The sequence below is a fragment of the Grammomys surdaster genome, unplaced genomic scaffold (genome assembly GCF_004785775.1).
Source record: "Grammomys surdaster isolate TR1022 unplaced genomic scaffold, NIH_TR_1.0 136, whole genome shotgun sequence".
Classification (NCBI taxonomy): Eukaryota; Metazoa; Chordata; class Mammalia; order Rodentia; family Muridae; genus Grammomys; species Grammomys surdaster.
This window is the reverse complement of record NW_021604594.1, coordinates 15,311,316-15,326,184: the sequence shown is the minus strand read 5'-3', so window position 1 is coordinate 15,326,184 and position 14,869 is coordinate 15,311,316. Positions and strand designations below refer to the sequence as shown.

General features: G+C 40.9%; 1 protein-coding gene across 1 annotated transcript in view; it reads left to right on the top strand.

Annotated features, from left to right (window-relative positions):
- Nostrin (nitric oxide synthase trafficking) overlaps window positions 1-14,869 on the top strand; it is a 61,913-nt gene that overhangs the window by 25,057 nt on the left and 21,987 nt on the right. Inside the window, exons 4-8 of the mRNA XM_028763052.1 lie at window positions 363-425; window positions 648-729; window positions 4,100-4,162; window positions 6,252-6,350; window positions 11,918-12,043. Coding sequence (XP_028618885.1) covers window positions 363-425; window positions 648-729; window positions 4,100-4,162; window positions 6,252-6,350; window positions 11,918-12,043 — 433 coding nt within the window. The remainder of the gene's footprint in view (window positions 1-362; window positions 426-647; window positions 730-4,099; window positions 4,163-6,251; window positions 6,351-11,917; window positions 12,044-14,869) is intronic.

The window sequence follows — 14,869 nt, the reverse complement described above, 5'->3', positions numbered from 1 at the left end:
ACCTGATTTTCTGTGAGAATCTTTTAGAGTCCCCCCCACCCCACACACGCACATACACACACACATACACCTGCTCCATTCCTTGGCCACTTTACTTCCCTGACTTTCTGCAAACATAAAATAGAAGATGAAAATCTAAAAGGAAAAACAAAAAATCAGCACGGGGTTGGGGGAGGAGCTGTGTATAGAATGTCTGTGGCACAAATACGTATACTGGCTGAATTTAATCTCCTGGAAAAATCGAAACCCCATCAAGGGAATGGGTGTGAGGGTGGGGGCAGTCTGGGGGTTGTAATGCTTCATTTCTCAGAGCTCACTAGAGAACGACCCCCACCTTCATCTCCACCCGGTTTTGTCTCCAGCTGTCTCAGCACCGCTTGGGCCTGGGCCTCAGAGAGCATGAAATCCGCAGCAGACCTCCATCAGTGAGTACTTCTAGTAACACTGTCCCCTCACCCTCTCCTAACCCCACCCACCCATACCTTTGCCCCTACACCAAAGGAAGGTGTCACACTCTTAGAGAGGGTGGGTGTCAATATCCCTCTTCAAACCTGCCCTGAATAGTGGCTGTAACCTGCCCCTCACTTATCCCCCCAGAAACCAATTTGGACACTAGATGTAAACCCAAGATAATTTTCTATTTCCAGAAAACTTGGCAAAGCAATTGAGTTGGAAGCAATAAAGCCGACGCACCAAGTTCTGAGCATGCAAGAAAAGAAGAGAAAATCGGTAAGTCGGAGCTGTGTTTTTCTCTTAAAAGCAAGATTTCTAGAGCTGGGTAAAACTCAGTGGCAAATACACTTTCTTCACATGCCCAAGGCCCTAGGTTCAAACCCCAGCATAATAAAACACTCCTAACAAACAAACCAAACACATTCATGAGGCAGAAGAAGGTGAATTTTTGTGCATTCTAGGCCAGTAAATTTCAAGCCATCCAGGACTACATACTGAGACCCTGTGTTAAAAAAAAAAAAAAAAAAAAGCTGGGTGTTGTGCTGAATGCCTGTAAATCTTGGCACTTGGGTTGTGGGGGGCAGGGGAATAGAGAGTTCAAGATCAGTCTTGATTACACAGCATTTTCAAAACCAGCTTGAGACAGTACTCAAAGGACTAAAGAAATAAACACATGAGCAAGATTTCTGTCTACAGCCTACGGAGCAAAAGGCTACAGTGATACTGGGTCTCAGAAATTTATAATGAAAAAAATTATAATAAAACAAGAATGTTTGGGCTGGAGAGATGGCTCAGCGGTTAAGAGCACTGACTGCTCTTCCAGAGGTCCTGAGTTCAAATCCCAGCAACCACATGGTGGCTCACAACCATCCGTAATGAGATTGGATGCCCTCTTCTGGTGTGTCCGAAGACAGCGACAGTGTACTAATAAAATAAATAAATAAATCTTTAAAAAAAAAAAAAAAAACCAAGAATGTTTGATAAAACAGTGTTTGCAATATAGTGAAAAATAATAAGTAACAACTACTTTATCATTAAAAATAAATCAGGGTGAAGTCAAGCAATAGAATAAAATAGAGTCATTAAAAGGTTTATAGGCGAGCCGGGGACATGGCTCTGGAACAGTATGCTTGCCTAACTGGTTTCCGGCCTTGAGTTCAATATTCAGCACTGCAAAGACAGTATATAGTATATATACATATATAGTGCGCTTTTGAAAGATGCCTTGGTGGTTACAAACAGGGCCTGCTCTTATGGAAGACAGGAAATTTAATCTCAACACCCATATTGAGTAGCTCACAACCATCTGTAATTACAACAGCAGCTGTCTAGTGCCCTCTTGAGGCCACTATGGGCATCCACACTCATTTGTGCACACATACACATATACATATACACATAATTATAAACAAGGTTTTTTTTACATATGGTATCAAATGTAAAATTGAGATGAAAGAAATCTAATAAGTAATAAAATCTCCACTGGAAGAGCCTTCCCAAAGTGTTAATAAGAACTACTTTGAGATGGTAAAGTCAGGTTATTTTCCATTTTTTAGTACTTTTGAAATGGAATTTACAATTGTTAACTTGTAATTGTTAATTGTTAGTTTGTTAACTCTAACTCTGTCACTGAGCTACAACCCAGTCTCATAAGCAAAATTTGTTTCAAAAGATGCTTTTCTGCTTACTGGTGTGATTCCTTAAAGGTACTAATAGTGCAGCTCTCGATGGCCTTACGATTAAAAGGAAGCATCAGGCACTCCTATCTAGAACAGCTGGTCCTCACTAGTGTGTCCTCTGCTCTGGGCATGTGCCTTCCTTCCAAAGCAATTTCCTTGTGTGTGCTACCTTGCTCCCTCTTGTGTATCGAAGTGGTTAGCTACTTTAGACAATGCAACATGCGTAGCTGCTAATGAATGCTGCAGTGCTCTGATGGGGAGGTTCAGGGCCAAGTGCAGGCAAGAAGTACCTGAGTCTTAGCAGGTGGTCCTTGTAAGGGGAAAGGATAGTTACTAGAAAGGGGCTTCAGATAGGTTGTAAATCAAAAGAACTATGGGAGCTGGGAAAACTCAGATAGAAGAGGAATGGAAAGAAATGAAATATAAACTCATAGAGTGAAGTTTGAAAGTAGAGCCAGCATTTGTCTATATACTCATGCATTCCACCAGAATGGATGTCCTACCTAGAGCTTAGGTAATAGAAAGCTACAAAAATCACTTGAAAGCAATATAGCCATCTGCTTTTGGCAGCAACCTATATACAAACTCAAAGCAAGCCTAAGTTTCATTAATTATAAAATATTTTACATATCATATAGCAATATGATAATGACGTTTAGTACCATAGACTAATCAGTGTTATGATGATTTATCACAACATTAGGTAGCTGATGTCATGATGCTCCTCCATCACCTGTCCCCGTTATCTCCTGTTCACTGTTGCAACGACCCTCCCACACTCTCACGAAGGATACAAAGCAGATCTTAGTTTTAAGAGAAGATTTGCTCTACATCTCAGCTACATCTATACAATCAGAATTGGCATAGTGTGCAAAACCATTGCTTTCTGTATTTGTTACAATATACCGTGTACTCTATATCTAATGACGGGTGAAAATCAAGTTTCTGATCCTCACTCTGTGGCTGTTTTTGCAACATGAATTGATGTTGAAGGGGAGTGATCATCCCCACCAAGGTGACACGCATACATGTGCCTTTTCACATTGTTACAGACTAGAAACCGCTATTTTGTAAATCATGTCAAGAGACACTTGACATGGAGACAAGCCCAGATATGTCCATTCTAGGGTTTTGAAGCTCAGATAAACCATGAGAGTGATTGTGCCAGAATTAGCAAGTCATCACTATGAGTACAGTGTAACTCACTCTAACTGAGTTTGAACAATGCTGGTGGCTGAGAAATCACTGAAACCCATTCCTCTTGGTTCTTGAGGTTGAGAATCCTAGGATCAAAGCAGTAGCAGATTAGGTCTATGGTGAGGAATTGGTCATTCTTCATAGATGGTCATCTTCATGTTATGCATTTGCATGGTATAAGAGTGAAGGAGGCCTTGAGGTGTCTTTTATAAGGGCATTGTCTTAGTCACCATTCTATGGCTGTGAAGAGACACCGTGACCAAGACGACTCTTATAAAAAGAAGCATTTAATTGGGGACTTGCTGACAGTTTCAGAGAGTAGTCCGTTATCATCATGGCAGAGAGCATGGTGGCATGCATAACAGGCATGGTGCTAGATAAGTAGCTGAGAGCTAAAGCCTAACCCTAAGGCACAGAAAGGGGAGAGTGGGCTGTCTTGGGCTTTTGAAACCTCAAAGCTCACTCCTGGTGACACTCCTCCAACAAGGCCACATCACCCAATCCTCAAACATTCCACCAATTAGGGACTAGTCATTCAAATATATGAACCTATGGGGGGTTATTATCATTCAAACAACCACAGGCACTCGTCCATGTATGAGAGCTGTATTCACATGGTCCATTCACTTCCCAGAGTCCCACCTCTTAATGCTATGATGTAGCAGAAATAGGTTTCAACCTATGAATTTTGGGATTCATTGATACTTAATCAATAGCAGTGACTAAGCAAGAAAGAAACACTTTTTTCTTTCTGTTTTTCTCTTCCATAGCTTGATAATGAAGTGGAAAAGACAGCAAACCTTGTTATTAATAACTGGAATCAGCAAATCAAGGCAAGTATCCACTAACAGCAGTTACATAAAGTCAGTTTTTAGGGTAGGACTCTGCTTTTGTGCACATATTTTTATGTGTTCTAATGCTTTTCTATGCACTTATTGAAGAGAAAAAAACTCACCTGAGTTATTATATAGATGTGTCATTCAATTCATCCGAAGTAGAGGATGATTCAAAATATGGTTACTCTTTATGGCTAATATTTACATGGCACTTATGTGCTATATATTTGTGTATTCATCACCACACAACTGAGGTGATATGTAACTTTGCAATGTCAAGGTCATTTCCAAAGTTTTGAATCTGGTTAATGGTTAAACCATGAAGTCTTAAAAGTTCTTGGACTCCAGAGTCACTGCCCTGTGTCAGCATATTGGCTGCCTCTCTGTGAAATTTACAATTTAGGAAAAGTAACAAACACCAGTTTGGTTCTCCATTTGTGTAAAGTTGTTAGAGAGCTCTACCTTGCAATTGAGGGGGCACTGTAAGGAGTGTGGAGACGTCAAAGGGAACACGTGTTGCTTCTACAATTACACACGGTCTACCTTCTGTACACACTACACTAAGATCTGCTCATAGTTTTCAGTTACTTGAAAATTTAGTTGGCTAGATAACAAATGCAGGAAAAAGCATAAGAATTCTTCTAGAGAGACTGTGATTTGATCTGAGAAGTTAGAGAATTCCATTATTGGTTCTTAAGCTATAGAAACAGCAGATGAGACCCATATGTATGGAAGATTATTCTAGAACAATCCTGTGTAGGAGTAGTTGCTTTGAGAAGGAAGGATGTGAGGCTGGAGAATCTGCTAAGAAAATCCAATCATGGTTTTGAAGAAGATTTGCACTCCAAGAGTGGACTTCTTCCTTTTTCATCTCCAAAATGTTAGTAACTCAAATGATCCTTTGCAAGTAAACAGCCACTTGTACCAAATAACCAGAGATGATCTCAGAAGCAGCTGGCCTCGGGCTTGCTTCTAAATTCATGCTGAAGTTGAAGACTTCAGAGACCAAGATGAAAACTGTTTAAGACAAACAAATTCCTACCCTGTGGTAACTGTCCTGACAGAAAGAGGCTCATGAGAGTCACATTGAGAACATAACTCAAAGTCAAAAAAAAAAAAATCCAATCACTTATTTTTAATTTTGCTCTTGAGTTTCTGAGGTTTCTTTTTAAAGATGTTTGTCTTGAAAAAACAATTATCTGTAAACACTCAGTTCTCGCAGGGAAGTCGATACAATGGATCAAAAGCTAGAGACAAGGTTCTATAGCTGTTTGCTTCAAAGAACAAAATCTACCTCCTATTATCCCCCAGTTTCTGAAAGTTGTTTTTTAATGATTTTATTGTTTTACGAAGAATGGCAAAGTCATTCAATCACATAGTCTTCTTGAGCTGTAATCATTTCCCCTCTCATTACAATACAAGACAAGATTCCACATGTCAGTTGTGAAGTGGAGTCTGCTTCAGAGGTCAAGTTTCAAATTCTGAAGAGCCAACTACTCTTGGCTCACCCAAGTTTGTCAGCAGGTACTTGCCTGAGACAGAGGAGGGACTGTGAGCAGCTTTGTCCTTGAACTCCCTTATGTAGCGTCTTCACACATTCCAAGGGAGACAGTGGGCTTCCCTCTGATTCCCAAGGACAGAGTCCTGCACTCTCCTCCTCCCCCGACCCCCCACATAATTTCATTTTATATTTTGAACTCTTAGTCTGGGCGCTGTGGTGTATATCTGCAACTGCAGCACTCAGGGGCCAAGGCCAGAGGAGTGTTAGCTCAAGGTGAGGTAGCAAACATCTGACTCTCATATATACCCAATATCATAACAAAACCCACAGTGGTTCCTTACCAAAATACTTGCTGCTGTGCTATTTTGGGCATATTTTGAGATGAAGGATGGAAACAAAGAAGTAAAGATTCACATTTATTCACAAACAAACCTCATTCTGAAATAAAAGAGCTTTTCTCTAAATATCAGTCTTTTTCCTTCCTTCCCTTCCTTCCTTCCTTCCTTCCTTCCTTCCTTCCTTCCTTCCTTCCTTCCTTCCTTCCTTCCTTCCTGCCTTCTCTTGTTTGTGTGTTTCTGTCTCTAGGCTAAGAAAAAATTAATGATGAGTACCAAGAAGCATGAAGCACTTTTCCACCTTGTAGAAAACTCCAAGCAATCCGTGACCCAGAAGGAGAAGCAGAAGGTAAGCTATCATGGCAGCCAGGTACACACTGTTCAGAGATGCGGCTTCCTGCCCTCCATGGGAGCACAGAGACCTGGCTGCCCCTCCCTCTGTAGGGATCTGTAGCTTAACCAAGCCTGAAAAGGGACTTGAAAGTTACTTGTGGTCCACATAAAACCTTTGAAATATATCATTGACTTGCGTATTAGGCTTGTGATATCCACAGTTTTGACAGAGAAGCCTACCTCCACTCCAAATAAGTAAATATACATAGTTATGCTTATGGGATATTGTATAAAGCACTTTGCATATTATACTAATATTTGTGAACATTATAAAATGAAAAGTCAAAATGCTTACAAGATGAGATAAAGATAAAATTGCATTTTAAATGGTTAGCTAACCATGGTATCTTCATGTAGTTAGGAAATAATTATTAAATAAGAATTCAAACAAAAAATACCCTTGGGGGAAGGTATAGACTTAATCACAATAAATATAAATTTACATTGCTACCATTCATCTTGACATTTTGAGCTTTTAAGATAGTAATTACATTTTACATCAAGTTCTTGTCATACCTTCCTATATTGCCTAGGGTTTTCATTTTTCCTTTGAACAATAATGTGTTTGTCACCATGAACAGAAGAGGATATCCACTGAGATGGGTTTGTTTCGTCTTTGTGTTTTCTTTCTTAGAGAAAACAACCCCGAATTTCTGACATAAATCTTTTTAAAATGTTAGTGTACTTGTTGTTAACTTAGATAAAGCCAGATAATACATGTAGAAATCCGAATGGCCCAGATACATACTAATGGGCCACAAGGTCCATGATGCTGGAAGTGAAGGCTGTTGTGGGGCTCCACACAGCAGCTCCTGCTGCAGAACCCCTGATCCCCCCAGTCAGGTCAGACTCCATAACTGTCCATGTGTGGGCAACAGTACCAATTCATGGGTTAAAAAAGAGTCAGCTTGACAGCTGTGTTCTTAGACAAAAAAATGAACACAAGTAACGCTGACCTATACCTCATCTAACCCAACTCTTGTTCCGTGTGCCCCATGTCAGAAACTAAAACATTCCACACTTTCTCCAACTTTAAGTCTCCCTCAAGGAAAGCAGCCAGCACCATGGCACCCAGAAATCCTTAAAAGGGAAAAGAAAATTGGCATCGCAAGTGGTTCTATCACTTCAGCTGAATAACTTAAATTCATTGTTAGCAGGATTCAGAATATTCTTACTTCTTCACGTGTCAGTCTTCACAGTTCAAAATGATCAGAACAAATTCAATAATGAACAGCCGTAGGGGAGGCTGATTCACTTTATGTAAAGATTCTCAGCACCAGGGCATGTCCAAGCCTTCCTCCCAGCCCTCATTAGAAGCTATTCTTCTTCAATGTCAAGCAATAGCAACAACAGAAAAGCTCTTGCAGACGAGCCGTGTGTTTCCTCTTCCTTCATTAGCAGCTTCCCTGCGAGGTGAAATTCTGCTGTGCCCTCCACCCACCTTCCTATAGTGGGCCTGTACTCACGACCTCTGCCTGTGCTAATATCACAGATATCAGCCTTAGTTATTGCTTAACTAGCAGCTGTGATGTTTGTTTGTTTGTTTGTTTTATCTTTAACTTTTTTTTAAATTTATTTTATTGGATGTTTTATTTACATTTCATATGTTGTCCCCTTACCCTATCCCCCACCCACCCAGGAACCCCCAATCCCCTCATCCCTCCTCCTTCTTCTCTGTGGATGTAACCTCTATCTACCCCCCCACTCCCACCTCCCCACCCTCAAAATTCCCACCCCCTGGGGCGTCCAGCCTTCATGAGGTCAAGGTTCTCTTCTTCCACCTATGCCCAGCAGGGCCCTCCACTCTTACATATTCAGCTAAAGCCCTGGATCCCTCCCTAAGTGCTCCCAGGCTGGTGGTTTAGACCCTGGGAGCTGTGGTTGGTTGGTATTGTTGCTCTCCTCATGGTGCCGCAAATCTTTTCAGCTCCTTCAGTCTTCACTCTAACTCCTCTATTGAGAAACCCATGATCAGTTCAATGGCTAGTTGTGAGCATCTGCCTCTGAATATGTCAGACTCTTGAAGACCTCTGAGGAGACATCCATATCAGGCTCTTATCAGCATGCACTTCCTGACTTCCACATCAGCATCTACCTTTGGTAACTGCACATGGGATAGATACTCAGGTGGAGTGGTCTTCAGACGGCCCCTCCTTCAGTTTCTGTCCCTCACTTTGTCTCCATATTTGCTCCCTTGAGTATTTTGTTGCTCCTTCTAAGAAGGACCGAATCACCCCCACTTGGTCTTTCTTCTTTATGAGCTTCATGTGGCCTGTTACAGTCCTAGAGCTGAACGCTAGAGCAGGCTTCCATTTCTCCTGCACACGGAAGTGTCCGGTCATCATTCTCTGTGCTGGCATCTCAGCAGTTCTTCCTGTTTTCCTGTTTAGCCATCCTGGTTCTCACCGGAAGCTAGCCTAAACCCTCTCCGTGTTCTTTCTGCACCGGTCCTTTCTATCCACTCTCAGAGGGCTGTCGTGTTTCTTTCCCCACTGCTCATTTTTATCTGCATAGCAGCAAGTTCATTCCGTGTTCTGAGACTATACCACCATGGCTGTCACAGACCATGTCTCATGTCTCATGCCCTTTGTCGTGTCTCACTGAGACAGCCTCTCCCATCCCACAGTGGTTCTTCCCATCAGTCTTCTGAATTCCTAGGTCCATCTTAGTTTGTTTGAGCTGCCATAAGAAGTTACCATAGCCTGGGCAGCTTTAACAACAGAATGTATTCTTTGTAGTCTTTAAATAAATAAATAAGACCTTGACTAGCCTACAAACTGGGCAGCTTTAACAGCAAAATGTATTCTTCGTTAGTTTATAAATAAATAAGTAAATAAATAAATAAATAAATAAGACTTTTTGACTAGCCCACAAATAAAAACATCGCACAGTTAGTTTAAGGAAGCTGCCCAAACACTTGCCCAGTGCACATACCTTACTGAACTTCTGAACAGTCAGAATGGCCGTAGTTGTAGAATTCTAGAGTTCAGGAGTCTACAGGCTCAGATTCTGGCGAGGGCCAAGACTGCAGAAACCTAGTCATAGCCTCATATGGCAAAGAGAGAGCTCTAAGCTTCCTTTCATAGGGTCACTGATCTCATTCATAAGGGCTCCACTTGAGCCCTGATTGCTTCTCAAAGACTCCCATTTCCTAATGTGATGCTGAGAAATTAGGATCGGACATACAGGTTTAGGGGTGCTCATCCACTCACTCCAATGCACCCCTGCCTTGGGAGAGTGGGAAGATTCAGAAGCAGCTTCCCATGGCCCTGTCCATTCAACTGTATCATCCTCTCTCCTGGCACTAGGCTGTATTTATCTGTGTTCCATCTCCACTGTGCTGTTCATTTCTCAAGGCACCTGGCAAACATCTTAGAAGCACTGTATATCATTGAGCTCCCCCTCTGGAGACAGTCTCTTCTTTTAACATTGTCAGTATCCCATTCTTGGTCCTCCTACATCTTTGGACATTTTATCTTAGGTTCCTTTACGGATGTCATCTTTTTTCCCCACCTGGCCCTTATATATTGTTGTACTTGAGGGTTTTTCCCCAGGGCCTCTCTGTTTAATTCACTGTTATCTCTCCAGTGTCCAGCCAAAGAGTCTCAATATGAGCAACTCAGTAAATAGTAGGTTCTCAATGTATATATCCCCAAGGCTTCAACTCTCATTTCTACACTGACAATGCCTCAGTTGATATCTCTAGCCATATCCGTCACTAAACTGCCTCCTGGCACCTCTAGAAATCACCTTTCTACCTAAGATAACTCTTTTCCCCATTCCACTCAGCTCTAACCCTTAAACCAAAGGCTTCGTGAGCTTGTTAACATGGACCTCTCCCTTCCGCCATCCACCCTGGCCACAGTCATTGTCTGCCTGGATTGCTACAATTCATGAATGGGTTTCTTTGCCTTGAACATTGGCTCTTACTCTCCCTTGCATACAGGGTGACTTTCCTGAAACTTGAGTCAGCAACATATTCTTTTATGAAAAGCCTTTGAAATCTTTCTAGTGGCTTCAGAATATGACTTACTGTCTTATCATGTGACTGGTTAAGGCCTTCCCAACTTGACCTTGCCTCCTGCTCCACCATTCTTTCTGTTCCCCCAGCCATCAGTTCTTTCCTATATCAGGGTATTATTTCATTATCAGGTTAAAATGCACAAGCTCATGTTTCTACAGATAGATGTGGCTCATTACACCTGAAATACAGAACTGAATGTGCCTTGCATAGGTCATACATCACAGAACAGCAGTGTATTGACTGGAATAAGAGAGTGAATAGTATTAACATTCAGCATCTTGAATGAATGTTCGCTATTATTGTAACATTCGTCACGATGTCCTTAAACATAAAGAGGGTCGTTCATAAAATCCTCTGTCTCTGTCCTTGAAACTGCTAAACTGCTAACATCAGGAGGGTCCTTCAAGTGCAGTTCAAGGACCATGTGCATGAGAGTCAGCTGAGGGTCTACTACATACTCACTCCAGAGATGGCTAATAACTGAATTTCTCTACTGGGGGCCCTATAAGTTGCTACTCTACACATTCTAGTTCATATCTAAGAATATTAAAGTTGAGAATCATTCATGCAATCCAAATTCTCATTTCTCAGAAATGAAATCTCTTGTCTGGACATTTTCATTACCCATTTAAGCTACGGTGGTCCAGAGAGTTTTGCATAACCTTGATTTCCCAGAGACTTAACAATCAGAATGGCAAATGTCATTGACTGGAACTCTTTGTGAAAGACAGATCCCTGGAGAGCAAAATGAAAGGTAACCATGTGTCCTGTTGCCTTAACCTTAACATGGGCATGGATATTAAGCTTAGTGCTGTGGTAGGTGCCAGATAGATGGTGCACTGTATACGTCACCGGAATTACCTTATTGAATCCTCCCAGGAATTCAGTGAAGTGGGAGCCATCATCCCCATCAAACAGTCCTGTACCTTATGAAGGTGACATAACTTGTCCTACAGCTGAAATGAGATTTCTGACTCATGATGCCTCGTTCGAAAGCTCTACTTCTAGTGTGAAGATGTCAGAGATGTCAGACAATTTGGTAACCTATTATAGAAATAGGTTTTAAAAATTACTTGAGTCAACAAAGAAAGGAATAGAGAAACCTAAAGGTTTGTTGAATGAGACTACAGGATAGGCCAATGGATTGCACTTTGAGTTGAAGACCCCAGATCTGCACTGTAAATTGTCAAATTCAGTCATTTGGCCTTCTTGGTGTGAGGGATGTAGACAAATCACTTCATGTTAGACAATTCAATTTCCTCAAATGTAAAGCTGAGGGTATATTGAGAGACATTAGTGTCCGTTAATAGTTTCTTAAAACAAAAATAAAAATACAACAATGAAATAGACCTAGGTTTTGTCGTCTGTATAGTAACTATTATTTATAAAGAGCTGAAGTGAGACACATGTCCCTGAGCCACATAAGATTGATGCATGGGACGGCAAGTGAATTCTTGTAAGTGTGGCGATAACTGTATGACACTGATGTTTTACTTTAGCTTCTCAACAAGCTGAAAAAATCAACTGAAAAATTGGAAAAAGAAGATGAAAGCTACTACCAAAAAAACATGGCAGGCTATTCTACTAGGCTGAAGTGGGAAAGCACCCTGGAAAACTCCTACAAGGTAAGGTAGACATTCATATTTGTCTTCTTCCAATAGGTTCTGTGTGACCTGGGAAGTGAAGGTTGGATTCTCACTCAAGGGACCTGATTTCTTCCTTGATTATGACACGCACTGGTACTGTGGCACTAGACAAACCATTTTCCCTCACGTTATTTCCATTTCTCCATGACCAGAATCACCAACAAAAGCTCATGTGCGTCATTAGCCAGACTTCCTGTTCCTAAATCTCAGTGGAGAGTGAGCTAAAAAAAACCTCTATCGAAGAAGAAAATACATTAAAGCTTAGGTATTAGAGATTCAGAAAGGGGTTTTAGCTATCTTGTGCAGTGATAGAGTTTTCTGCATTCAGTGTTTTGTTGGACAACCAATATCCAACAATGAGTAAGGTACTAAACTCAAAACCTTAAACGTGATTGTCAGTAACACAGACCCACAAAGAATGAATTCTGGCCGCTGGAGAGATTGCTCTGTGGTTAAGACCACTGGCTCTTCTTCCAGAAGACTGGGGTTCAATTCCCAGCACCTACATAGCAGCTTATGATCATCTGTAATTCCAGGTCCAGTAACTCCGACACTCTCTTCTGGCCTCTGCAGTTACTGAATATATGTGGATACACATAAAATAAAATGAAATAAAATAATTTTTTAAAAGAATGAATTGTGCCAAATTGACAAAGATAGGCAAAAAGTGGGATTGCACAAGTCAAGATGGAAAATCAAAATCACTACATTAAAAGATAACCATGTGTCAAAATTAGGAGGTGATAATATCTAGTAATAGCAAGGATGTTAAAAATAAGAATTCTTGAACCCTTCTAATGAGAATAAGTTAATAGTATCTGGGAAATCAGAAATGTGTTCTTGCCCTTAATACAGAAGTTCTCTTGTAGGTATATATCCTGAAGAAAGGTCTAGCATGTACTTTAAGAGTGAGGCACAGAATATTTATTACAGGATAGTTCATAATTAGATGGTGAGAAAACAATCTTCATATCCATCAGTAGAATACTCTTACAATGCGCTCTAATTTATAAAGTAGGCTAATTTCCAGCTATAAATTAACCCAATCTATATTTAAATATGAATTAACCTCAAAACAATGATATTACGGAAAACATCACTTATACATCTATACAAGAAAACTTCAACTCCTACCTAGCCTATATCGAGGTGACATGAGTTTGTAAACATATACCTAGTGTCCAGACCTGTGTTGAAAACCAGGAAAATGAAACTCCTGGTGTGAATACCACAGGACTGTAATGTACAGCCACTCTGCCTCTGAATGGCATCTGATAAAGCAATAGAAAGCGTTAACCACTACTTCAAACATATACGAACAGCTTTGCTGTGTCTATTTTCAAATTGACACAAACAGAATCATTGTCCTAGTTAGGTTTCTACTGCTATAATAAGACACTATGACCAAAAGCAACCTAAGGAGGAAAGGGTTTATTTGGTGAATAGATTACAGTCCATCACTGGAGGAAGCCAAAGCAGGAATGTGGAAGCAGGAACTCAAGCAGAGACCATAGAAGAATCCTGCTTACTGTTTTTTTTTTTCCTATGGCCTATGGCTTGCCCAGCTACCTTTCTTATACAGCCCAGGACTATAATCCCAAGGGTGAAACAACCTACAGTGGGCTGGGCTGTAGGTTTTATCATTAATCAAGAAAATCCCCTGCAGACTTGCCTCTAGGCCAATAGAAGCATTTTCTCAAGACTCCTTCCCAGATAACCTTAGCTTATACCAAGTTAACAAAACAAACAAACAAACAAATAAAAAGCCCAGTGTAACCATAGGAAACAATTGTCAACTCTGGTTGGTAAGAACATAAATATTTTTATTTCATTTTATCTATGTATTATAAGTTTTAAAAAATGTTTAAAAGTTTCATATGAAAAAAATTGGTAGTGGTGGTGGTACACTCCTTTAATCTCAGCACTCAGGAGCCAGAAGCAGGTGGATCTCTAAGTTTGAGGCCAGCCTGGTCTACAGAGTGAGTTCCAGCATAGCCAGGGCTACACAGAGAAACCCTGTCTTAAAAAAAAAAAAAAAACAAACAAACAAGTACTCTGGAGACTAATCTATATCAAGTCCATGGAATTCCGTGTGATCAGACACTAAACTAAGTACGTTCATGTTCATTATATTTTATTTCACAACCTTATGAGGAAATTAATCATTTTACTCCCAGTTGATAGCCGAGACAGTGGAGGCTAGAGAGGCAAAGCTACTTGCCTAACATCGTTTTGAGATTCAGCAGGCTCCTACACCAATAAGAATTGAAAGAGGGAAGCTTATAACCAAGCAAGGACTGAAGGGCTCTATGGTGTCGAGTTCAGTCACTTTCAGGGAGGGATAGATGGGGAGTTAGAGACGAGATAGGAACTCCTATCAGAGAGAAGAAGAAATGGGGACACAAGAAGAAGCCCTTCTTTCAATCAGTTTTTTGATTTTTGTTTTCTTTGGTTGTTTTTGAGACACAGTCTCAGTCTGTAGCCCAGGATGTCTTTCAATTACAGCAGTCCTCCTGCATCAGCCTCTCACATACTGAGGCTGTAAGTGTGTGCCACTGCCTGGATTATTACATCACTGAATATAGGCTCCTGGCCCTGCCCTTCTTTCTGCTGAGAAGATTCCAGATATAGATGATGAAGGATTTGAATACTACCTCTATCGTTTGAAGTCTGGGCTGATCTTTCCTCAGTTCCTAGGACGCCCAATGAAGCTATAGCTTCCCAGAAGGTTAGCTTCCACGGCTGGCTCTGGTGACAGATGCCTAGGCGCCCTTCAAGGACTACAAGAAAAACTGTGTATGTTTG